The sequence below is a fragment of the Phyllostomus hastatus genome, unplaced genomic scaffold (genome assembly GCF_019186645.2).
Source record: "Phyllostomus hastatus isolate PE091 unplaced genomic scaffold, TTU_PhHast_1.1 phas_scaffold_501, whole genome shotgun sequence".
Classification (NCBI taxonomy): Eukaryota; Metazoa; Chordata; class Mammalia; order Chiroptera; family Phyllostomidae; genus Phyllostomus; species Phyllostomus hastatus.
In genome coordinates this window covers 42,426,888-42,452,705 of record NW_025334033.1, presented here as the reverse complement: position 1 = coordinate 42,452,705, position 25,818 = coordinate 42,426,888, and the positions used below count along the sequence as shown (strand labels likewise).

The following is a 25,818-nucleotide window of genomic DNA, read 5'->3' as shown; positions in this document are numbered from 1 at the left end:
TAGAAGGTTCTCGCATAATCTAGGGAAGAGACAGTGAATAAACCAGTGACAGATAGAATGGACAGTGATTTGGCCTATTAGCCAGTTGTTACTTTAGCTGTTCAGTAGAACTCTGCGTGTGCATTCAGGAACCGAGAACTTCGATGAATTTTCTAAGGGTTAGAAACAAAAGTCTCTCTCATGTTATTTTAGTTATTGACTATTATCCACTTTCAATTTGACTTCTATAAACAGAGATCACATTAACATTTTCTCTTTTTTCTGTTCTCAATTATATTTTACAGCTTTTAACATGGAGATATAATTAATATACCATATATTTCATCTACTTAAAGTGAACGATTTTTTAAAAAAGTGTACCATTCTATGATTTTCTTAAGTATAATCACAGAGTTGTACAACCATTACCACAATCAATTTTAGATTATTTTTTATCACTCTAAAAAGAAACATTGTACCCTTTAACATCCCTCCCCACTTACCCCTTCCCCCAGCCCTGGACACCACCTATCTGCTTTCTGTGTCTATGGATTTGCCTATTCCAGACATTTCATATAGACAGAATCCTGCAATATATTGTCTTTTGTGACTGCTTGTTGCCTTCACTTTTGCTCATGATTACAGCCAGGGAGTTGGGAATGGACTGAGAAGTGGAGAAATCCTTTGAGATTCTCTCCCCTCTGAAGACTATAGGGAAGGTACAGTTGCTTAGAGCTGTGTAAGAGGTCAGATAGAGAGAAATAAACACTTTTTCAGTAATGATGACAATTCTAAATTATCATAAAATATGTAATAATATTTCCATGCATCAAATGCTTGTTAGATGCTTTATGTACATTAGCTTACTTATTGCTTATGACATATCCATGAAGTAGATATTTAATTCTTTTGCAAGTGAGGAAACTCAGTATTAGGCAACAAGTGACTTATTTCATATCATACTTTGTATGAGCTCAAAAGCCATACTGTTGACTACGGAGAGAGAATACAAACCACCTTATTTTTTTTTTATTCCCAGGTGACTTTTCTATTTCTTTTTTGTGTACCACTCTTCATAATCTTCATATTTTCTTCAACCTGGAATAGTTTTCCTATCTTTTGGCTACTGGCCTCACCATTTAAATAACTAAGAAAACTCATGAAAACATCCCTTAATTCTTGGAGGGTCCAAGAGATGGTAGATCCAAAAATCTTATAGCTTCCACATCCTTTAGATAGGTTGGTGGTAAACTCTATTGTGAGAGTGTTTCCTGTTTAGTCATGCAGCCAAATGGGTAACATTCACAACTTGAAAAGCATAGTCATTTTTAGAATTATTATAATAACAAAAATCATGTTTTATTTATCATTTTCTGTCAGTGTTGTACAAGAAACATGATAATCTGACTTAATGTTAAACCAACCATGGTTTGTTGCATTAGGTTACAAACCGCCATGAAGAGCTGCCCATGGGGCTCTGACTGTGAAGCGGCTGTGGGCTCTGCATCTGCCAAACTTCCTTAAACTGTTACGCAGTGAAGCGGCTCTAAGAAATAGACTGTTGGTTTTCCTTGTTGCCCACTTCCCAGGAACCCAATGTATCTTTCTCCTTTCTGATGTTGTCTGACTACTTCTTGAGATGATAGTATAGCAAAGTGTAGGGAAATAGGACAGCTTTCCTACCCTGAATTTAAGTTTAATAAGCACTTGTGAAAATTAATCTTTTCCATAATCAAAAAGGATGAAAGTGTGCTCAGATAATCAAGAATGTACAAATTTACTGGAGGCAGGCAGTACTAACTCTCTAGCTGAAAATAATTTGATGAAACTCACAGCGTGGAAAGGCTTTACCAAGAAAAGTAAAATGTTGGTCTAGAAGGAACCCCAGGAAATCGTTTCATATCTCCTACTGTTTCAGGCACATCGGTGCCCTAACCACCCAAGTACCATGACTTCCTGTTCTCTTTAAAAAGAAATCCTTGTATACACACACTCCATAACCCTTATCTCATTTCAGCGTCTTATGAACCAAACCAACTAACAGCAGTCTATATTGGTTTAACCTGTGCACTTTTTGTGTTGTGTACTCATCCCTGGACATTGGGAAACTGACCATAGTCAGGGCAAATACAGTCTCTGAGATGAGATGTTACAGAAGGACACAGAATTGGATCGAGTACCTCTCCCACATGAACAAAAGCAACAATAAAAGCAAAAGCCACTGACAGTTACTCAACACCGATGCATACGTTGACATACTGGCTCCCTTAATCTTTGTATGTCCTTGAAGAACTAAGTTCCATTATATCCTCATTTTACAAATGAAGGAACTGTCGCTTAGAGAGTTTAAGTGAGGCCAAGAGGAAACTGCCACTGAAAGCAGAGCTGCATGTCTGATGTAGGTATATTGGACCCAAAGGATGTCGTCTTGACTACGTGTGTGCATCCTTTCCCTCCACGGCTGGGCAGCAATAGTTATAAGATGAAATTTTATAAAAGCATGACTAGTTCTTTGCCCACACAGCCAGGAAAAACGATAGTTCAAGTGTGGCATGTTATGAAGAAAGTAATTTTGATTTGTTTGACTAAGCAGTTAAAGTCACCCAGCAAGATGGTTGGGTTCACTGAACTATGAAACTGTTCAAGTTTTCTGTACTTATTTATAAGTATGCTCTGATAGTCCATTATAAAGGACTCAAAAATCAGAGGGAAAAGGTGGAGATGAATACAAAACAATTGTTGGAATGAGGGAAGGACCAAGATATAAAAATAACTAGAAAGTGAAAACATTATAGCTTTGTAAACTTTAGTCATTTACTCAAAAGCTATTTATTGGGTGCCAAGCATTCTTTTAAGTGCCAGGGATACAGTTCTTCCTCTTAGTAATCAGATGGTAAAGAAATGTGCTTTGTAAATGCATGTGTATGTGTGTGCAGTATATTATGTGATGATAAATTCTACAAAAAATAAAGCAGGAAAAATGGAAGCAGTTTATTATTATGCAGAGTGATTGGGAAGACCTTGCTAATTAAGTGACATTGGAGTAGATTTGTGAAGAAGTGAGCAGGCCAGTCATTTGGTTGTTGGGGACAGAGTGTCAGATTGTGGGATCAGCAAGAGCAAAATCTCTAAAAGGGAACTTAACTTTTAAAAATATTTTATTTATTTATTTTTAGAGAGGGGAAAAGAGAGTGAAAGAGAGTGAGAGAAACATCATTGTGTGGTGGCTTCTTGCTTGCCCCCTACTGGGGACCTGGCCCGCAACCCAGGCACGTGCCCTGACTGGGAATCGAACCGGTGACCTTTTGGTTTGCAGGCCGATACTCAATCCACTGAGCCACACCAGCCCAGGCTGTTTTTGGCATCCTTTTAAAAATATTTTGGAATATATGTTCTGGTTGTACTGAAAAATAGTTTGTATTTTTATTTTCCATTTTTTCTTTTGGATAGTTTTCAGGAAGAGGAGAAAATGGGATTTATGCAATTATGGTTACATCAGAAGTCCCGATGAAATATGATTACTTTTATAGAAGTAAATATAAAAATATTAAATTGATTTTCACAAACTCTCAATAAACATTTTAGAGTTGAGATTGCTTGAGAAGTGAAAGATTTCAGTATTTATGGGACTCAGGATGAAATTATTATAAGTTAATTATCTATCTTCTTTGGTAGCAAACATAACCCTCTCCTGGAAAGCTAGAGGCAACTTATATTGCTCACACGAAAATTTTTCTCCCCCCTCAACTTCCATCTATAGCTTAACATGTATAAGTAATAATTGCATAAGTGATAAGAGTTAAGTGATAGTTGGATGCAATTGGGGGAAATGCTTTTTCTTGCTGGGGTTCAGGGACTGAGGAGGAACAAGGCTGGGAGTTAGTGAGAGTCCCCCAGGGTGTGGGATAAGGGTGACCATTCACTTTGGAAGTCAGAGAATGCTGGGGAAATCAGGAAAGAAGCAGACAAAATCTTCTAAGCAACCAACTTCTCAATCTATCCCGGGAGGGACTAATTGAACTTATTAACTACTCTGAATTTGGTATAAAGTAGGTCTGGATTTTCCACTGGGCAATAAATTGTTTGAGGTACATTACCAACAGTAAACAATAAAATTACAATTATGTCTTTAGAATAGAGTGTTTTAATATCCAAATGTTCTTCTTGTGAGTCTTTTTAAGGTAATAAAAATGGATTTACATGCTTGATTAGAAACAATTTCTCTGGTGCTACAGCTGGATGATTTGGGCTGTGGAGACCCCCACACCCCTCCCCACATCTGCTGCCGAGCTAATGCCAGCAGTTCTGAGTCATTCCCACCCATAAAATGAACAAGCAGCCTGCATGCACGGATTACAGTACACAAAGCAGAGACCTCTGGTTCTGAGCCCTGTTCCTGGCACTCGTGAATCTATATTGCTTAGACACATGTGAAGGAACAAATAAGGATTAACTGCATTCCTGGAGATGCAGTCCTGGAGAAAGAGGCTATGTTTGGTTTTTATGCCTTTGCTGTACCTTGTGGTTAATTACATCTTATATCATTCTACACTTGTAGTGACTTTAATAAATAAAGTGATACATTACTAATAAAAATAACATTTGATACTGTTTTCTAGCACACAAAATACTTTCATGTACATTATAGAATTTGTAGTTTCTTAGGGATGTTTGGCTAATACAGATTCACTACCCGGGGAACCTCACAACGTTGTTACCAAGAAGACACGTTACTTCCTAGATACCTGGTTTCAGTGCAAACTTTCATGTTAGAGTTATAGTGATGATAAATTTGCTCAGCAAGATATTTTTAGAGGCACTCAGGTAGAGGAAAATCAAACTATAAGATGAAACTAGAAACTTTTAAAGAATGTTTATGGATAATACCACCTTTTCTTAAAAACAAGTGAAACACGTTGAAATCATTTCATAGGGATGAGGCTGAGCCCTAATCTGGAAGAGCAGAGTTGTGTAAGGGAAATACTCCAGGGATATATTAATATGCGCATATATCCTTCCTTCTCTCTCTCTCTCTCTCTCTCTCTCTCTCTCACACACACACACACGCACACACACACACACACACACACACACACTCTTCTAGGGATGTCCGGCTGTCTCCTGTTATGTGCCTGTGCTGACTCAGTGGAACAGGTCTCCAGGCAGCTCCTGCTTTTAAACAGCACCTCTTCTGGGGAGTGAGGTGGGGTTACCTCGTCAGGGACCCCAGGGACAAGGTATTTCCTCTGCTGGTCTTCATCCCTACAATATAATAATCTTCTTGTTTCTGAGACTTGATAGTAAAACAAGGGGAAAAAAGCAGAAATTTGGAGAGTAATAGATGAAGATCGTTGTCTGTGCTGAAGAAAGGATCCTATTGGATTCTAGTGGCAAAAGTCTAAGGATTTGAGGCTCCTTGAAGAAGCACACATTAAAATTTTACTTAATTTTCTCTTTCCATAAATTTGATAGACATTGCTCAAGGGTAGACTTGGATTATTCCTTCTGAATCACTGATTAATTCACCAAGGAAGAAATATTAAGCCATTCTTCATTCCTCTTACATCACAGTGTAATTTCCATAACTGAATTATTGTGATTCTCACATGTACCATTAAAATATTTCTTAAGTTTTTTCCTTAATAAAGGATGGTATTTAAATGGTATTAGCATTAAATTTGGCTAATTAGGAGCTGCTTGTCAAGTTAATATACCACTGTCTGTCTTTTAGAAAAGGGACCTCCCTTTCATATAGAATTCACCAGATAAAGGTACCTCAGAGGGAGGTAAAACTCACGTTCACGCCGAAGCAAGTTTAGGACCCTTAAAAAAAAAGAACATGGAGAACGTGAAAAGACTAAGTAAGAACAAAAACAATTTTAGTGGGTCTCTTTCTTGAATATGTCATCTATCTTTCAATAGCAGATTTGCAATTTTAAGAACCACAAAAAGAAAAAAATTGTTCATTAAATCTTCTGCAGTCACCATTTTCAATTACTTTGCTTAAAGGTTGTTGGTGCCCTTTTACAAAGAGATAGAAAATGTCAACAACTTCTGACGTATCAAATGGATCACTCTGTGGGCTGATGCTTCTCACATGCAAACTGCTCCACTTGGTTCCCTTTTTCTCCAGGCTCTGAGTTAATTGCAGGGTTTGTGAAAGTAAGGAGACTTTGGCTGTGGAAGTGGACCTAAATGTCTCTGTCAATGGAACAGAAACCCCCTTCCTCATTCCACAGGCAAAGGCTTCTAAACTGTTAAAGGTACTGACAGGGTAAAGGGTGGGAAAGTGGCGGCAGTGAGGTCAGAAAGGAAATCTACAATGGACTTGCTGGCTCCTCCTTACAGTAAAAGCAAATAAAATGTATTCCTAGGTGTTGTGTGGATCCTTTGGAGGCTACACATCAATTAATCTATTTTTCTGACCCCCTCCATATCCTCCCCACTACTGTAAGCTCTGACACTCGGGTATCAGTGAACATTTTGGAAATGACTTGAGGACCCACATGTATAAATAGACACAATGTGAAGTAATCTCCTTTACTGTGTAAATTCCTGTACTTAAGGTTAGTTGATAATATAGTGGGTCTAAAATACATTAGGATGTCTTGTAGATACTTCAGGGTTTGTTTATAGCTTGGCACCTAAGATTTCTTTCCGTGTCCAGAAAAACCCACTGAGCTCTGGATTACACTGGACCTTTCCTTTCTGTGAAACTGGAATCGAATCTGTGATGATTGGTGACGTTGCTAAGTAGGAGGTTTGGCTGATGTGCAAACTCTTAAGAAGCTTTTAATGTGTTAACTGGTAGGAAGTGAATGAAATATAAAAGTCAGTCAGAATGATTTATCCTGCTATATCCTAAATCCTTGTAAGACTAGCTTATCTGTTACAGTGGCAGAGTGAGTATTTAGCACGATAAAACACAATGATCTATGGTAACCACAGGGACCAGCATGTTTCCTGTAATACCAAAACATGTGTCAACTTAAGAACACATTAATTTCCTAATAACAAGGGGGTAATAGATAAGATAGTGGTATTCAAAAAGATTATGTAGTCTAGACTTCCACATCCTGTTAGGACTGCACCTAACCATTCCTACAAAAAAAAAATTACAAAAGCTACTGTGTGCTGGTTGTGGATTTGAAATATAACTTGTTTATGATTGACTTGAAGGGAATTAATGAGAAATTGCCCATTAAAAATGGGGAAAGAACAAGAAATATATTTAACAGGAGGTGGAAAGATTTGGATGTATTTATTATCTGAGAATGACAAGGATGGAAATTTCCTCAGTCTTCAAATACATTAAGACCCATTATTCTGAGGATGATAATGAGGGTTTGTCCAGCTTTGTTGTACTTGAGACAGAGGAAGTGGCTTTGATTTTCAGCCTGATAGATTCAATTTACCTAAAAGGGAGGATGGTGTGGAGAGTTATTAGGACGGCAAATGAATTAAATGAGTATAGTAAAACCTCTATGGCAAAGTTAGTGCTTAATATCGACAATTAATATTGAACATTAATTCTCTGTCTCTTTTGAAAAGTTGGGTTAAAACCTGTTATTGAAAATTTTTAAGCCTTTTATTTATCAGCTTGAACTATTGCAAGTGTCACATGAAATTACTTTTAGTTGAGGAAAGCAGCATGTAGGGCTCACAGTGCAAGCTAATCCAATATGAGCAGAGGAGAGAGAAAGCATAGACATTTTTTCGCCTAACGACTATTACTTTGACAGGTATAAAGTGCCCCATTATTAATATATATGAACATGTTCATTGAATTTCCTGCAAGCATACCAGTTGAAAGTTAGTCTACTTTCTAGTGAATGAATGGGTTGCAATTTGTAATCATCATTCATAATTCTTAAGAGGTTTATACCTAATATACATTAAGATTATTGACTTCCTGTTTTTCCTCATTGTTTGAAGAAAGTTATATAGTACATGCTTTATGAATTTACATTTTCTTTTTTGCCTGTAGTATATGGTGGGGAGAGAAGCCTAGTTAAATCACTCAGTATCCACAAGTTTGAAATTTGGAAGTTTGCTTTTAGTAGTAACTTTTAAAAATTTTATTGTTGGTCAAGTACAGTTGTCTGCCTTTTCCTCCACCACTCCGTGCCCCACCCCAGCCTTCCCCACCTCCCTCCCCTGATTCCACCCACTGGGTTTTGTCCATGTGTCCTTTATAGTTTTCCTGAAAACCCTTCCCCCTTCCCCCCTACCCTGTTATTCCCTCCCACCTCCCCTCTAGTTACTGCTAGTTTGTTCTTAATTTCAATGTCTCTGGTTATATTTTGCTTGTTTGTTTGTTTTGTTGATTAGGTTCCACTTAAAGGTGAAACCATGTGGTATTTGTCTTTCACCACCTGGCTTATTTCACTTAGCATAATGCTCTCCAGTTCCATCCATGCTGTTGCAAAGTGTAGGAGCTCCTTCTTTCTTTCTGCTGCATAGTATTCCATTGTGTAAATGTACCATAATTTTTTGGTCCACTCATTTACTGATGGGCACCTGGGTTGCTTCCAGCACTTGGCTATTATAAATTGTGCTGCTATGAACACTGGGGTGCATAGGTTCTTTTGGATTGGTGTTTCAGGGTTCTTAGACTACAATTGCAGCAGTGGAATGATTGGGTCCAAAGGCAGTTCCATTTTTAGTTTTCTGAGAAAATTCCATAGTGTTTTCCACAGTGGCTGCACCAGCCTGCATTCCCACCAACAGTGCAGTAGGGTTCCCTTTTCTTCACATCCTTTCCAACACTTGTTGTTTGTTGCTTTGTTTATGATGGCCATTCTCACTGGTGTGAAGTGGTATCTCATTGTGGTTTTAATTTGCATCTCTCTGATGGCTAGTGATGTTGATCATCCTTTCATATGTTTCTGGGCCCTCTGTATGTCCTCCTTGGAGAAATGTCCGCTCAGGACTTTTGCCCATTTTTAAAATTTTTTTTTTTGTCTTCCTGGAGTGGACTTGTGTGAGTTCTTTATATATTTTGGAGATCAGACCCTTGTTGAGATGTCATTGGCAAATATGTTTTCCCATGCAGTTGGTTCTCTTTTTCATTTTAATGTTATTTTCCTTAGCCATGCAGAAACCTTTTAATTTGACGAGGCCCCATTTGTTTATTTTTTTCCTTTATGTCTCTTTCTCTATGGGACATATTGGTGAAAATATTGCTGCATGGAATATCTGAGATTTTCCTGACAATGTTCTCCTCTAGGACTTTTATGGTGTCATGACTTATATAAAATTTGGAAATTTTGGAGGCAAAACCTTTTGGGATTTTTTTCCCTAGAAAAAAAATTGTTTTATCTGTTGTAAACAAAGCTGATACAGTATTCCTGAATGATGCTTAGGGTATGGGAGGGTCAAATTCAACATAGAAAATTATCCTCACATTTCACACAGGGTGCTTAACTTTAGTATAGTGCAGTGGCTAAGACTCTGAGATGCTTGGATGTTCTTCATTTGCTCATTCATTCATTCATTAATTCATCCAGTAGACATTTCTGGGTGTCTGTTGTGGCTCTTTCCCAGGCATTGGGGATGTATGGTAACTGAGACAGAAAGAACTTTACCTTCATGAAGTGTACATTCTAGGGAAAGACAAGCAATGGGCAATTAAATAAATAAGATAATAACTACAGAGGAAATAAGCAGGTTTTGAAAGGGAGCCCAGTTTAATCAGGGTGATCTGGCCGCACTGAGGAAATAACATCTGAACCAGATAGAGTCGAATGTCACTTCTGCCACTTGGCCATGTGATGGCTGACAAGTTACCTCTCTGAGCTTCAGTTTCTTGTCTGTAAAGTGAAGATACTTACTACCTAGAGATAATGTGAGGTGCAAGAAAGACAGCAACAGTAACACGGGGCTTGACACATTAAATAATTAGATAATTACTATTTTTACTTATAAAATGTAAATATCACTGCAGTTTTGTCCAATTTTCTAATTTGTTTGAAAACAGATGTAGAGACTCCAAAGGAGGGCATGGTCACCCACTAGCAAGGGTGATTGTTGATTGGTTGTTCAGATAAGGGTGCCTGAGTCCCAGTTACGAAATTTCTGCTTCTTCCACAGTTTACATGCTATCTCTTTCAGGAACCAGATTCTAGTCCAAGTACAAACTTTTTGGACTCTGAGAAACTGAATTTTAGGAGACTTTCCATTTTTTTTTGTTTTTTTTTTCTCCTTTTCCCCAAAGCATGAAGAACAGAGGGATTTGCAGAAGGGGAACAGATGTTTTTGTTCATTTCACAATCATAGAGCTGGATGGATACAGAAGAACAATAACAGGGTCCAAGACAGAGATGTACCAAACCACCCCAAGGATTCCAGGCTCTTTCCTGTTTTTAAAGACTCCTTTGCTTCAGAGAGTAGGTGTTCTCTGATTTCCTTCAGTGACCCCTCTGGAGGTCTTACAGTCGTACTGATTATTGTTATACAGACGGCAGGGTCAGCCAACAGCCATTCATACTTAACGAAGCTTTGCTAATCATGACTGAGGCTTTTCTCCCAGCAGCGCATGCTTGGTGCACCCTCGTTTGCCTGCTGCTGTGGTTTGCAGTTCCTACTTATCTCTCTGCTGCGTCTCCAAGGCTTCTCTCTCCTACTGACACCAGCCTTCTCCCAACACTCTCTCATTCTCAGCATCGTACCTTCTCTTTCTTCCAGGGTTGCCCTATATCCCAGTCATGGGCACAGACCTTATTGCCAAGCACTCTGGTTCCTCATGGAGGTGTTTGCTAGCTGTTTTTGAGCAGCTCTGAAGGCCTCTTCCAGTTTTACAATTTCTCCTGTTAGAAACTACCAAGTCAGGAAATGATATGTATGTATTTTAAATTGCTTTTTACTGATTGATGATTGATTATAGAATTGTTCCTCTTAACTTGATTTATAGGCACTGTTATAGCACAAAGAAGGGCTTTCTGAATTTGCTAAATTACATTAGATCAAACTATGTGAACTTAGGCTATCCAAATGGTTTTGAACTATAACATGGGAGTTTCATCTAGTCAGAAATGCCTAAGGTGCTTGTAGAAATGTACTCACAGCTCTTTTTCTTAGTGGGCCTAGTATATCAGCCCTGGCGTGGAGCAAAGATTCTGCATTTTTAACAAGCAAGTGTTTCTGATGACTGGCAAACTCAAGAAATACAGGCATGCCATTTGTAGTTGAGTAAACGCCTAACTACATGTGGCGCTTCAGGCAGTTTATGTTGTTTATGTGGGTCTATTGTGTGTAACGTAAAATCTGTAAAACTCTGTTCTCTCTTTGGGCATATAGTTAACCTCTCTTAAAATTATGCGTGGCTGAGGGTCTAACTTCTCTCCATTGAAATGTGAACAGAACTGGTGTATGCTGCTCATGGACCTGGCCCACCCACTGGCCCATGCCGTCTCTGCTTCATAATCTTTCACCTTCTGCTGTCTGAACACAGGGCACTACAGAGTCCCAAGCAAGAGCAGAGTCACAAGATGGAAAAAATTGATCTATGAATGACCACTTGGAACAAATCATCTCACCAATATGAATCTTCCTCAGGTTTGTCATATGGCAAGAAATAGAATTCTTTTTTTTCTACTTTATTTTTTTTATTGTTCATTCTATTACAGTTTTCCCATTTTTTTCCTTTTGCCCCAGTCCACCCACTACTCCCACAGTCAATCCCCTCTCTGTTGTCCATGTCCCTGAGTCATTCATACATGTTCTTTGACTAATCCCTTCCCTTCCTTTCACCAGCCCCCCCTCTCCTCCCGTGGCTATCAGTTTATTCCATGTTCCATGTCTCAGGTTCTAAGAAATAGAATTCTAATAGATTAAATCACTGTGTATTTAAATCTGTTTGTTACAACATCCTATCCTATCTGGTGAGCTGCCATCATTTTAAAAACCTTAAAAAAGTTTTGGCTTAACCATTAAGTGGTTGGCGGTAAAAAAAAAGCACACAAAAAACAGAACAGGCTGGGAAGATAGAGATCTACGTTATGCTGTGGAGAAATGTTCTGCAAAACTGCTGTCTGTGAAACCTGGAAGGTGAACCTAGCTCCTACAGAGTCTATTGTACTCAAAGAAAAGACTGGGAAATGCCAGCATTATTATTGTGTTTAGCCAGATGTTAAAAGAAAGAGCTGAGTGGGTTGTTTTTAAAACAGGGGTTGGTAGAACACATATTAGTGGCCTTTCAGAGTTAGAAAATTGATTTTTGGATCCCACAAATAGGAGATACAATTAAGAAAAGATTTGCGCAACAAATGTTCATTTCCCCATTTAAACAGGAGACTCATCTCTGTGTCAAAGATGAGATCCAGCTTATCACCCTCCCATCTAAGCCTACTGCTTCCTGTGGCCTCCAGGTAGCTATTGTTGATTTGGCTAGAGGAAGCAGACAAATGAAGCGTGTTTAAGAAATATGTGTACGAAAGACACTTCAGTTTTGGGTGTGGTTCCTGGCACAAGGAATTTACCATAAGCCCAGTATGTTTTAGAGAAAGTTGTATTTCTAAAGAAGTTTCAAGCTTGGACTAAATGTGCTTATGACTATAGTAAAAAAAACCACTTGAGCCCCCACATTGCACAAGTAAGAGATGGGCTCTGAAGTTGTGCAGCCCCCGAGGAAGACATACCCTCAAAGGCCTAATTCAGATGTCAGTCCTAGAGCATAATGGACGAGGAAGGAAAGCCTCCCAGAGAGCCTCACCAGGGAAAGTCAACCATGACGGATGAAGGGATTCCTCCCAGAGCACAGCAGTAGGATTAATTCAAGAAACTTCCCCCACTGCCAGGGGAGAGATCTTCCTTGGGGTGGGGTTGCCATCAGGAGCCTGTTATTGCCAGGTGTTTCATTCTTCCCTGTCCTGAAAGGGGGGTTGAGTATTTTGGTTATCCCATCCCCATTCTACTGATGTCCAAGAGGTGATGGTGCATATAGGGCGGATAATTAGTCTTCTATTGGGCCATAAGGAGCCACATCTCCATCGAATGGAAAGGACAATGTGTTACCTGCAGATGCTAGACTTTGACCTGCTTCAGTGACAGAATGGGACCCTGCACAGTTCCTCTTAGGGAAAAAGTGAATTTGTTTTACATGTGGGAAAAAAGTGCATAAGGATATTGGTGGCTGGAGAGTCTGACGCAGACAGAGATGGCTGTTTTCCATCAAAATCCATTCTTCCCTCTTTTGGCCACATAGGTGGGCTTTTTCTCCAGCCTCACTTGGGTGCGGTGTGGCCTTGTCACTGTTATTGCCTGTGGAGTGTGACTAGAAATGATGTCTGTCACTTCCAGACCTAGCCCATAAAACTTTCCACTCAAATTTCTCCATTTTCTTTCTCATTAGTCTGGTCGGATGCAGATAACTGAGATACTGGGGGATGGCAGGGCTATAAGGTGGAGGGAGCCCACATCCCTAAATGACCACGTGGAAGAAAGCAGCCTCGCTGACTGGAATGGCTGCCCAGGACCCTAACATTCGCAAGGAACACCCTGCCATGGTGTTAATCCCTCACACGTTCAGGTCTATGCATTACAGCAAGTTGGTTTACCCTGGCCAACACTGGTTTTGTGATTAATGTTATTAGCTAAAACTTATACACTGCTTAACTGTTTGTTACTATTTCACCACCTTCACTTCCTCCATTACTAGGTACCTAACCTTGGGAGAATTGGAAAATATCTTTGTGCCTCAATTTCCTCATTAGTGAAATTGGAAAAATAATAGCACCTCATGGGATCATCACGAGGAGGCAATGAACTGATATATGAAAATATAAATGTTCCTGAAAGCCTGTGGAGGCGTATAGTTGTTATTGTTGTTGTTAATACACATTTTTGTGGCATTTGAGTGTCGTAACTAATACTACCTCATAATGAAATTGGGACTGAATAACACCCTACATAAAAGCTGTATTGTGAACCAAGACAAAATGCTGAGTGAATTCACACATGAATCAGCTCTTTTTGTTTTGTGAAGATTGAACACATCCAAAAAGTTCGGAATATTCAGCAATGACTCCAGCCTACTCTATGACTCACAGATGGTCCCTACTGAATTCGTGATGGGATTTATCCTGTGTTACACCCAGAAAATTAACTGTTTGGATTCTGTGAACTAACCCAAAGGGTGGTGTGGTTTTTTTGTTTGTGGTAAGGTAAATTTTCCACCTTATCAGAACCTGTGTCCTTACACAGAGGGTAGGGCGTCCATAATCCTTGTGATCTTATTCTCATGATAGATGAGGGAGACGGTTTCTGCTGCATTTTCTTCCCTGTCCTTTCCTGAGACGCCTTATGTGTGTTGTCCACCTTCATGCTGCTTTTGTAGACCAGGCCACCTCTATCCAAAAACAGACACCCACTGTACTGAACGCTCTCTGAGCCAAATTTGCTGTTTGACTCATAAGAAGAGAAAGAGATGGCAGATTTTGAGAAAGCTATCGCACAAATAAAATACTGTTTACCTGAAGCCCAACCTAAATGGGCAGTTAAGTAGTAAAATTTATGAAGCATTTCCTAGCCCAGACAGTGAAAGGAGCCAGGCCCCATGGAACTCAAAGCCTTGGTCACCAGGGGCCTGTCCCCTGCTGCCTGAATTGGTTGAAGTCCTTGGTTTGTGGCCAGCTACAGCTGGGATGCAGGAGGGTTATGGACTGCAGATACAGTTTCTAACCTGGAAGAGCATGGCTTTCCTTGGGTCACTCTAGTCACAGGTACTTAATTTTCTCTTTTTTTCTTCTTTTTTACATCTAAGAGAAGCAGGTCACAACTTCCCACCTCTGCAGTATACTCTTGCTTTCTGAGTTTATTTTCTACCCCTGGAGTCTCTGCACTCAGTTGCTCTCACATGCAGTGCAGTGTAGACTGTGGGAAAAACTCCGTGTCATTCCTGCCACTATACCTTTGACGTCATCTCTAAGAGTCCAGAGAAAGCATTAGACACACACCACACTGCCTCAAAAAAGAGATCTGGGGGGTTGGATCTCTGTGAGTCTGGGTTTTATGCGTTACTGCATTTAGAAGGGACAGAGTGAATGATTCTCCGCCCCATTCTTTTCTCCTCTTTCACGAATTTCTTTTATATTTTTGTCTCAAGTTAAAATCCCTATACTCTATTTCAAAGTCCCAAGAGAGGTGTTTTGGGTTTCCTTTTGTCTTACAAAAAAAAAATGAACCTCATCCATTCTTCAGAAACTCTCAGGTGTCTTCAGACAGAACAAGAGAAACTGCTGAGTAAATATTCCCAAATGGGCAGGACTGTGTCACAACCCGTTATAGGTCTGGAACTTTGTTTTTATTCATTTTTTATTCTTTTATATTATTTTTTCCCCATGTGAATTGGACTCTCCCTCTGCTCTGGCCATTATGGTTGTGATCGAGTCTACCTTGGACCAATCACCATTTAATTAGGTGGAAAAAATTAGAATTGCCTTTAACCTCTCTGTAAAACTTCTTTTTGTATCACTCAGTTGACAGAGCAACTAGATTCCGCACCCCTCCTTCCATGAATTGTGTTAATTTCCTGCATAGGCAGCCTAAGCTTGGAAGTAGTAACTTAACATGATATCCCAAACATAGGTGGTCTCAACAACCTCTAGGAGGGATGGGTGATAGAAGGAAGAACTGAGAACAAAATCAGCTCTAGTTCTGAGGGTGATGGAAATGGTGCAGGAGGTACATCTTGCCCAGGCCTCACCCGAGTGGGATTATTTCACACACCCATACACCTAAACATACAAATCACGGACATAGTCTAACTCAACATGCAGTCCAGCTAAGCTCAAAATGGAAGTTCTATCCTTTTGTTGTCATGTTGCGTGAAATATTAATTGACAGTACTTTCTCAGTGAAGGGTCTTCCTCAAAACTCAAAGCTAAAGATAGGGTAAAGATAGGATGGAGAAGGAATGCAGTGGTTCCGTGGTAGGCTGTGAAAACTCTAGCGGCTATTAGGGCATCTTCAGTGTTCCTGGAGAGGAGGACGCAGGGCACAGAGATATTTCTTAGGTGCACTTGTAAATAGCATAAGTGGCCCTTTCCACCATCATCCTGCTGCCCCTCATTTTAGTCCTAGCCCTTAGTTAAACTTGGGGCTGCTCTGGAAGATGCTCTTCATATAAGAACTTAAGTGTTTGAGTATGCCACACCAAATTTAGGCAGGCTTTTGGATGTGTGGAGGAATTTGAGCACATCTCATTTGTTACCAAATGAAATTTATACATTTAGAGTTACATGTTTGACAGATTTGATATTGGCCACTTAGGCCAAGAAATTCAATGATGTATTACAATTCCAACAGAGAGAAAATAATTATTTAATATGTGAACAAAGTAGATAAAAAATATAATACATGTATTAAATATTTTCATATGCTCATTCCTAGAGAGATATCTATTAGACCAGCAATTTGTTCATTTATTCATCAGAAGTTTTTATGGACCAGGAAGTGTCTCAACACTGCAGGGCTGAAGATGATTAAAAAATACTAATCCATTTATTCACTACTATCTGTGTATTGAGAGTCTATGTGGGACTCTGTTTTAGAAGGTGGGGATAGAACAGTGAACAAGACAGAGTCCTTGCCCTTACAGAATTTACATTTTTGTGTGGATAAAAGTGGTAAGAAAATAAATAGAAACATAATGTCAGGTAGTGTGAAACATGCCTCTCTTTAGCTTGAACTGCAATTTTCTAAAGACTCAGTAAACCAGTTGCATGCAGCTGTCATCTCAGAATAGTCTGGTAGGACTCAGGTACTGGACACTTGTTGCTTCTCCACATTAAGAAGACAGCATTTGATTTTTTATAATTAGTTATAGATCTCACACGACTGTATAGAAATTTGGCTCATATGTTTAGAGGATGGCTGTAAAAGGAGCTAGAGTCTTTGTGATGGAGGAGATCCCTTCATTGATGGAAATGTTCACTTCATTACTATTCTAGTTGCATGTGGCTCATGTCTTCATTTCCCCTGTAGTCTAAGTGAAAGCACATGAAAAGATCACACACTTAAAAAGGTGCAAGGTTGAAGCAATGATGCTTGGCAAAGCCTACTGCGTGCAAATTATTGCTTTGGGTGTAGTGACTGTGATTTCTTGAGAGCTAAAATCGAGTAGCCGAAATCTATAAGAAGCTCTGATGCTCGTAAAAATAAGGATGCACACGATTGAAATATAACATAATTTGACCCCAATGGTGGTGGATTTCTATTTTTTTTTAATAGGCTGACTTTTCCTATAAAGTTGGTTTTATTCTCTTTGTGACACTACACTGTAATTGGTTTGCCCAGTAGATGGGTATGGGATATGTAATTTTCAGAAGCACTTGAAACCTCTCCCTTTAGTAGATTTGGGGTTCCATCTTTCATCTAAAAGGTTTTGGAATTAGGTACCACCCAATTTTCCCTTTTTGGCAGAAAGAGGGTGTAGAGTAAATAACCTTTGCTAAAACGTTTACAGGTCAACTATCCTAATAACCTTCTTTAATTGCAGACCCCCTAATTTCATACTTCATTTTTTTCCCTCAAAGTGAAAGCTTACCTGTTCTTTTCTTTATTCTGTTTTCATTAGAATATTCTTCTCTGGGCATAGTCATTATATTTTTAGAAAAGCAAAAAGGAGCCAGTATTCAAATCTGCTCTTAATTTCTACAAATACAGAAAAGCCTGCTGGGAAATGGATAATGTGGTTCTCTCCTTGTCTGCTATGTAATATTGCCATAAATCATGTAAATGGGGGAGAGGTGGGGACTTAGGTGATTGTTTAGCTCTGGAAAAGAAGCTACTTCCTGCAGAAAGAGGATTCCAAATGGCCACATACCAAAGCTAACACATGCACAGGTTTCCTGTGGGCCATTTCCCTGTGGGCCATTTCCCCTTTGCTGAATCTGACCCAAAACCAAGGTGAAGGAAATTTTCCTCTTACAAAACCTCCGATCTCTATGGATCCAAGCTGATCACCAAGCTGATCACTATGTTAAAGAAAGTTATAAAATCTAGGCTATTGTAAACTTCTGAAGAATTTCATTAACTTGCTTTTAAGAAATTTAATAAGGTTTGTTTTGGAAATTAAGAGAAAAAGGAAGAGTAAAATGGACAAGTTTAGATAAGGTATTACACTGATAAACTGTCATACTACAAACTTTTGAACACTTAAAAAAATATATATATACCTGAAAGAATTAAATTATGACTATGGTATGTCAACTGTCATACTTTAAAATATTTCATCCCAAATTTTGTCTTTTGGGGACATACTTTAAAATGTTTCCAACTTAATTTTTATCTTTATTTTTACTTTTTAAAACCTATCAATTAAAGTTTTTTTCCTTCAAGATACAGATTGCCTCGTAGATATTTAAACTCTTTTAATTCTTTCCTCCTGCCCACAACCCCAGGGAAATTAAAGTACAGTGGTACAGAACTGATTATTATAGAAAAATAAAAGTTCAAATGCTTATTAATTATAGCATTTTCATTTATGAATGGCATGAGATGAGTATAGGGAAGTGGTGGCAAGAACACGTCTTTCACCAGCTGTGTGATTAGTGGAAGTGTTTTTTTTTCTGTAAAAAACAACTGTGATGGATTACACTACATTTTAAAATGTTCACAATAAAAAGTTGATAGATCTCAGGCACATGTTGTGTTAAATCTCTGGCCCTAAAGCCTAGAGGACATTTCAGGGTATTTCCTCAGTATTATTCATTTGTTTTAAGGGGGTGGAAAAAGTGTTACATTACAGATTGACGTACAAATTTTTCTCATAATAACTACAGGGAAGTTCTTGATTGCATGTTAAGCTAAGCTACCTGGGTCTTGCCAGGCCTGCACCCGATACTGACATTAGAGATCAGCCAGGCCCCCGTGCAGCTGGGGTGTCGCCTCCTGCATCACTCCCCCCGCGCGCACAGGCAGGTCTTCACCTTTTCTTACCTGCATAGTGATCAAACACGGTGGGCACATACTCCTCTGGGAAGGCATCATTGGCATAGCTCATCAGCAGGCAGGTTTTTCCCACAGCGCCGTCCCCGACCACCACACACTTCAACATCTTCTTCTCCTCGCTGCCACCGCAGCTGCAGCTGCTGTCATTTCCCTCCTTGCAGTTCATTCTTGCGGCTCCAGCTGCTGTGATTGTGCTGCTGCTGTTGCTGAGTCTCCTGCTTCTCCCAAAGCCCGTGAAACGCTGGGAAGCCAGAGCCAGGCTGAGATCACTTTGCCTTACTTTGGGTACCTGGGACCATGCAGACTTGTCCGAGGCAGCTGGCACGTGCCCTCTCACTTCCCATGCTGGTGAAGAAAGGTAACACACACTTGGGAGAATTCTTAAAAGGGTCTGTTACGTTTCCCTATCAGATTGAGTTCAGAAACCCTCATTTTCACTGAGTTTTAGAGGCTTCCTGGAAGTTTGGAAATTTCAACAGCCTGAGGGTTTCACTCTGCTCTCCCCCTCTCCAGCCTGGCTGAAGACACGGTGGAATTTTGCTGAATCTTCCCCATTTTCCACTTCACATCTAACATGGAGGGAAGCTGGGCTTTTTAATGGAGTTTTCCCCTTGCTTCCTCCAGCTTGCCGAGTGTCAGGAAATCATGGGTTTCCTGCTGCATTCCATATTAGGATCAGTGGGCTGGGGAAGGCTGCAACAATGGGAGCTCTGTGTGTGTGTGTGTTTGTACTTCTGGGGAACGCTGCCAGGACATGGAGTGGGAAAACACTAGGGGTCCCGCTGCAGACTCAAGCTGTCAGACTTCCTGTTTCGTCCACTACTGGGAAGCTGTTTGCCTGTGGCTGGCTGGGAAGAGGCTGATGAAAGGATGGAAACTGGGGAGGACTGTCTGCCGCAGAGGAGGGGAATGGTTTAAGTGAGCAGGGAGAACCACACCAGCCGGGCAGGATAACACGTGACATCATTCCTCACTCAGTCACCAGTTAAAAGCTCTGTAAATTAAAAATGGGGAGTTCTTCACGTACTTGAATGAGAAAATGTAAGCAATTTCTCCCTGCAATAAAGAAAAAAATCCCTCCCACAGTTACATTGTTTCAAAGGGAAACATACATCATAGGTGTAGTATGTGTGATCAGGTTTATAAGTTGCCACAGTTGAGCGCAATGCTCAAACAAATGTGTATTCCAGACACAAACATTTTAATGGTCATAGCACATAAGAAATCAATCAGATGTGGGATATTTGCATCTTCTTACAAGTGAGTAAACACACGTGTGCTTGGCTCACCCTTACTCTTGGAAATGAGAGCGTGGGACAGCTTTATTGGTTTGTTTTAGGCTCCCAAATGCTGCTTTTACTTGGACAGTTCCCTTTTTGTTTAGTTCCATCCTTTTGGGTCAGCCTGGCCCTCTTCAATCGCAAAGGAGCCATTGGCGGCTAATTGATTCTCGTCTGTTGGATCACTCACAATGAAGCCCCTTTGAACCTCTGTGCTTGTTTAATGTGCTTGGTCATAAAAAAGAAGTGGAACTCTGCAAATGATTTTGACAAATGGGTCAAGCTCCTTTTTGATGGGGGAACTCTGCATTGTTGAGATTTTTGAGCACTGATTTTTTAAATATTCAGATTATTATTCAATTGATTTGAAGATTTATTTACATATTTATTTTTATTGTGGAGAGGGTAGGAGAGAAATCTCTATATATCCACATATATACACTATTGGGTAATACAACAGATACAGCCCCAGATTCTCCTGTTTTGGATTAAAGTAACATTTGCCATAGTATTTAATGTCCTGGTATCTTTCCTGTAAAGGGTTGGTGTTTCAGTCAGGTTATTGTGTATCTATTAGCTCACGTTGCCATAACAAATGACTCCCAGTGCCTCAGTGATATAGAATGATGTGTATTTCTTGCTTACATGTCTGTATTGTGTATTTTTGTCACCTTCATTCAGGCTGGTGGAGCAGCCACACTGGGAACGTTGATGTCACTGTGGTGGAGGAAGAAGCTGATGTGGTTAGATGGCACTGGCTTTCAGTGCTTCCTTTTGGAGGTGGCACAGATGGCATTTGTTGTAAAGCAAGTCACATACCCTTGCTAGGTATGACAGGGTCAGAAGTATAATCCTACCATGTGCCAGGGAGGAGAGAACTAAGTATTGGCGAGCAGCCTAAATTGATTAGAAGTGGTTTAGAAAACCAGAGCTCATTTGGTTGAAGTTGAGTTAGTCATGCAAAAGTTGGATGGTTTATGCTTACTGCCATTCGGAAGCGTCTGAAGGCACCCGTAACTGCATAGGATTTATATAACTGTATTTTCAACTAGTCTACCCGAAACACTGGAGTAAGTGGTAATGAAACTGCGATTTGACGACTTAGATTTTTCTTCTAGAAAATAGGCTTGAGTGTGAAAGTGGCAGCCAAGTCCGTTTGTGCAGGTGAAGGAGTGACTGACAGTGTCCTAACTCCATCCTGAAGATGAACAGGGCCACTCTGAGCATAACGTCATGATGCGTGTTTGGCAGATCATTGACGGTGTTCTGCCTTTGACCTTGTCCCTGAGCTTAGGCAATAAATATGGCATGGGGTACATACGCCATTCAAATAAATACAGAGTTCTCAAACATGGCTGCCCAGCCTGCATTATAGGTAAATGTAGGTCAGTGGCCCCAGCCCACTGACCACTTGGTCTAAGAAAAAATTGAGAAATTGGATTGGATGACATTTTGCCACATCCGTGTATAATCTAAGCCTTGCGCCGTCCGACACAGACATTTACGTTCATGCCGACTGCTCCGTGGACTCCAGTGATGGGACATTCACAGTGAAGGAGACTTGCTGCAGCCAGTTGTGGGTCTTTTCAAAGGATCCGTACATCTGCCAGATTGGATTGTGTACAAAGAAGGGTCAAGGCTGTTGAGAACGTTGGCTCTGTTTCTCAAAATAAACTTGTTTTGTCATTCTTACTGTTGCCCCCAACTGAATATTTATAGGGAAAAATATTTGAGACATTCTGATACAAATGGCAAAAAAGTTAAAATTTTGAAAGCCTGCTCATTATATGCATCACTTAGTCCATGTGAGAATAAATCTTTTTAAATATTGAAAGATAGACCTGAAGCAGAATAACAGAATCAAAAAAAAAAAAAAAAAGAAGACAGTTCGGCATTGTTTTTATAGGTTTCTGAGTTCGTAGAATTGTGATTACTTGTCCTGGCAGAATGGTCAAGAATATACCTGAACAACAGACGTTTATAGGTACGCATTTAGAAGTGGTATGCAGACCATTTGCTGAACTGTTCTTTACCAGATGCCTGTACTTTAGGGTCCTGGGCCAAGTGAATGACAGAGCAGTGGTTTCATAGCCATTAATTACTTGGTTTACCTCAAGCACCAAGTTTACACAAACTTACCAGGACATGGTGGAGTCCTGCTGAGTGGCATTTCCTGCCTTTTCTAAGAGATTTTAAGTCCTTGGCTCCGTTCTGTCCTCTGAGCTTTGGCTTCACATGAATTTTGCCAAAAGCTGAGAGAACATCTTTGCATACAATTCTGACTCCTCTGATTGTTTCCAGTTTTAGTGTGATAAAAAAAATCCATACAAAGAAAAAAACAAAGCAAGCGCCCAGACTTTCCTCCTCTGTTTTTTTTTTTTTTTTGGTCTTTTGTATTTGAAACTTGAAGCTACTCAGTGAAGCAATGCATTGGATCAGATACTCTGATTCTGGATCAGCCTCTGCAGAGGAGACTGCTTTCATTCCTGTCTGAGGAATGTGGGCTGTGCTGCGGTTACTGTGGTCCTGGGTGCCCAGCCCAGTCACCCCCATTCCAGAGGAAGTGCTCTCTGAGGCTGGTATGGAAGTGAGGCCTCTACTGGTGGTAGACTTGGCGTGAGGTAGGAGGGGCCGCTAGTTGCAGGAGTTCTGACATAAATCTCCCACGGGGCCTACATCTCAGCATCAGTCGGGACACTCGTAAAACTGAACAGACTGTCCTGGGACTAGCCTGGACAGGAACCGCTCTTCCCCAGGTGGGTGGGTCACTGTCATCAGGGACACTCATTCCTTAAAGCTTTCCTTAACCCCAGAAATAATTCTACAATTGACGCTGGTGTAACCTAGCTCCTCTCACAGTTATGCTAGAAAATTGAACGAGTGTTCTGAGAAGCAGAGGTTGTTCTGTGAGGCAGTAGTGTAAGCCATTAAACCCAGGGGGGCAGATTCTCTTCAGATGCCACCCTCCTCCCCTCCAATGCCAGGGTAAGCACGGTGCCCGCTCTAGCTGAATTTGAACGTGGCTGCTGAATCTTTCCCAAACCTGTGCTCCAGATGTCTGTCATGGACTGATTGGCATGTAAAGTAAAATCCTTTCCTAACCCTGTTCAGTCTTCCCCAGATACAGAAAGCAACTCTTCCTGTATAATCAAGGAGGAAGGAGAAAAGGGAGATGGATCTTCTAACGTTTAACAAACAACTGTTGTGTGAAAAATTTTGCACACTTATGACACTCAGTCCTTTCAGTCAGAGGGGTAGGTGTCATGACTTCCATTGTTCTGAATGGAAACAGTCTCAGGCCCAAAGTCACAGAGGTGGTAGGTTCAGTGATGGAGCAGGGATTCACGTCCAAGTCTGAATCTGAAGGCCATATCACACTTGCTCTTCAAGTCTTTGTAGGATCATTGCTAATAATCAATTAGTTATAAGATTTTAAATGTATAATGTAGGGATGGGTGATGGCTGGGAGTACGGTTTACTGTGAATTTTTTAATTCCTGCAACAGACGTTTATTGAGCAATTCCCAGGCACTGGGGGTATTGTGGTGAACAAATCAGATAAAAAAAGTATTGCCCTCTGGAACTTACATTCTAGGGGGAGGAAGGAAGTAATTAGCACTGAACATAGTAAGTATGTGAATTATCTCCATAGGTGATAGGTACTATGGGAAAACAAGAAGACTGTAGCAAGATGAGGATACTTGGCCTGGAAAGAGGGGTGGATGCTCAAAGACTGAATGTTTAATAAGGAGTATCTGATATGTGGGGGAAGAATATTTTAGACAGCAGGACTAGCCAGTTCAAAGGCCCTAACGTGAGGGTATCCCTAGAGTGTTTGAGCTCCATGCGCCTGGAACACAATGAGCGAGGGATAAAGTGATGGAGGGCACAGAGTGCCAGGCTGAGGAGCCCCTTAGGTCATGGTATGGACTCTGGCCAAGTGTGATGAGGAGTCACTGAAGGGCTGGAGCAGAAGTGTGAAAAAGGCTTCATTGCTGAGAATTTGTTTTTTTCTTTGGAACATGATGATGTTCCTCATCAGACACAGGAAAAAAAACACCCCATCCAGATTATGTGTTATTGGGGTAGATTTAAAAATCTTAGACGCTATAGGAGAACCTGATGAAATGCTGTCAGAGTGGATTGGGAATTGGTTCAGATTGCTAACCTTTCAGCTTTGATGTGTGATGTGTTCCTTGACTTAGCACCTGACAGAGCTTTGAAAGTGGTCTTCGGTGAAAAGTCATGCTGTGATTTGTGGGTCCTCTACTTAATTTAGTGATGAGCCCTCTGAAAGACCTGTCCAAGACTGCCATTCCTGATGTCCACAATTGTCACTTAGGTGTTGGGAACCATGGTGCTGCCCTGTCATTGTTTCAGGCTTAGGTGAGGCAGGGGAAGTAAGGCAGCCAAGAGATTAGGAGATTCTCTTGCAGACAATGAGGACTCAGGCTATGTCAAAGCTGAGGGGCGAGGGTCCATCACCCCCTTTTGTCGTACCCCTCAAAGTCCTTCTTTGGGGGCCTCCTATGTGATCGTGCCTGTCTTAGATTGTTCCCCCCTTGGGGAATCTTACCCACCATTGGCTAACCGACCAAGCATCGGGGGCCAGGCAGGGTGAAGTAAAAGGAGCAGAAGCGGTGCTCCTGCCAGGGAGATAAACTTTTGTCTCCTTGCTGGCTTATGGTCCAAGGTCATTCCCTTAGCCTTGGTGGGGGTTATAGCTTCTGATACGAGGCAGGGTGGTTCCCAACACTTAGGATTTTACAGTTCATTGGAAATGAAATATCAGAAAATAAACCATCTATATGTGGATGGAAACTGATCTAAATTGACACGACCTTGGATACCTTGGTGAAAATTGTGAACAATACTCTACTTTTCAGTTATACATAACCATTGCTGTTTTGTTTTTAGATAATATTTTTATTATTTAATATTGAGATGAACCTTTGTTTTCTTAACCTAAAATTCATGACACTGTGTCAACTGACTGCCCATCAAAAGCCAGGGTTACCCTAGGCTAGGTCATGCATATAGCCTTTGGAAAAATGTTTGGACTATATTCAAGGGTCCTGGGAAGTCACCAAAATGTGGGGAATGACATGCTCTTGTCAGTGTTTTTAACAGAGTTCCTCCACTTGTTGTATTGGGTAAAGAGATACAAATGTGGAATTGGGGAGATCAATAAAAGGCGTGTCTACTTGAGAGATGATGATTGCTGGGATTGCAAGGGTATCGAGGTAGACAGTAATATTGGACAATTATTGAGTACTTACTGTAAGAATCCTATGAAATAGATATCAGTAATGGTCCCAGTTTTACAGATGAGGAAACAGGCACCATGAAGCAAAGTACTAACTTATCCAAGTCCACACAGCTCTGAGATTGGAGCTTGGATTTCAGTCCAAGTAATCTGATTCTACAAATCACAACTTTAGTCTATATTAACTTGCCTCTCTTAAATGGAGATGAGAAAGGGAGATAAAGACATATTAGAGATAGGATCAGGAGGACTTGGTAACTGATTGGCTGTGGTGGTGAGGAAGGTGATGATGCAGAGGTGATGCCCATGTTTCTCCTTGAATTGACTAGAAGAAGTCAATATT

At 40.4% G+C, this 25,818-nt stretch overlaps 1 protein-coding gene across 2 annotated transcripts in view; it reads right to left on the bottom strand.

Annotated features, from left to right (window-relative positions):
• The window catches only part of RHOJ (ras homolog family member J), a 76,769-nt gene extending 57,149 nt beyond the window's left edge, over nt 1-19,620 (bottom strand). Inside the window, exon 1 of one of the 2 annotated variants that reach the window (XM_045823655.1) lies at nt 18,919-19,620. In XM_045823655.1, coding sequence (XP_045679611.1) covers nt 18,919-19,096 — 178 coding nt within the window. In that variant the 5' untranslated portion in view covers nt 19,097-19,620. The remainder of the gene's footprint in view (nt 1-18,918) is intronic. The other variant, XM_045823656.1, reaches the window with a different exon arrangement.
• Nucleotides 19,621-25,818: the final 6,198 nt, after the last annotated feature.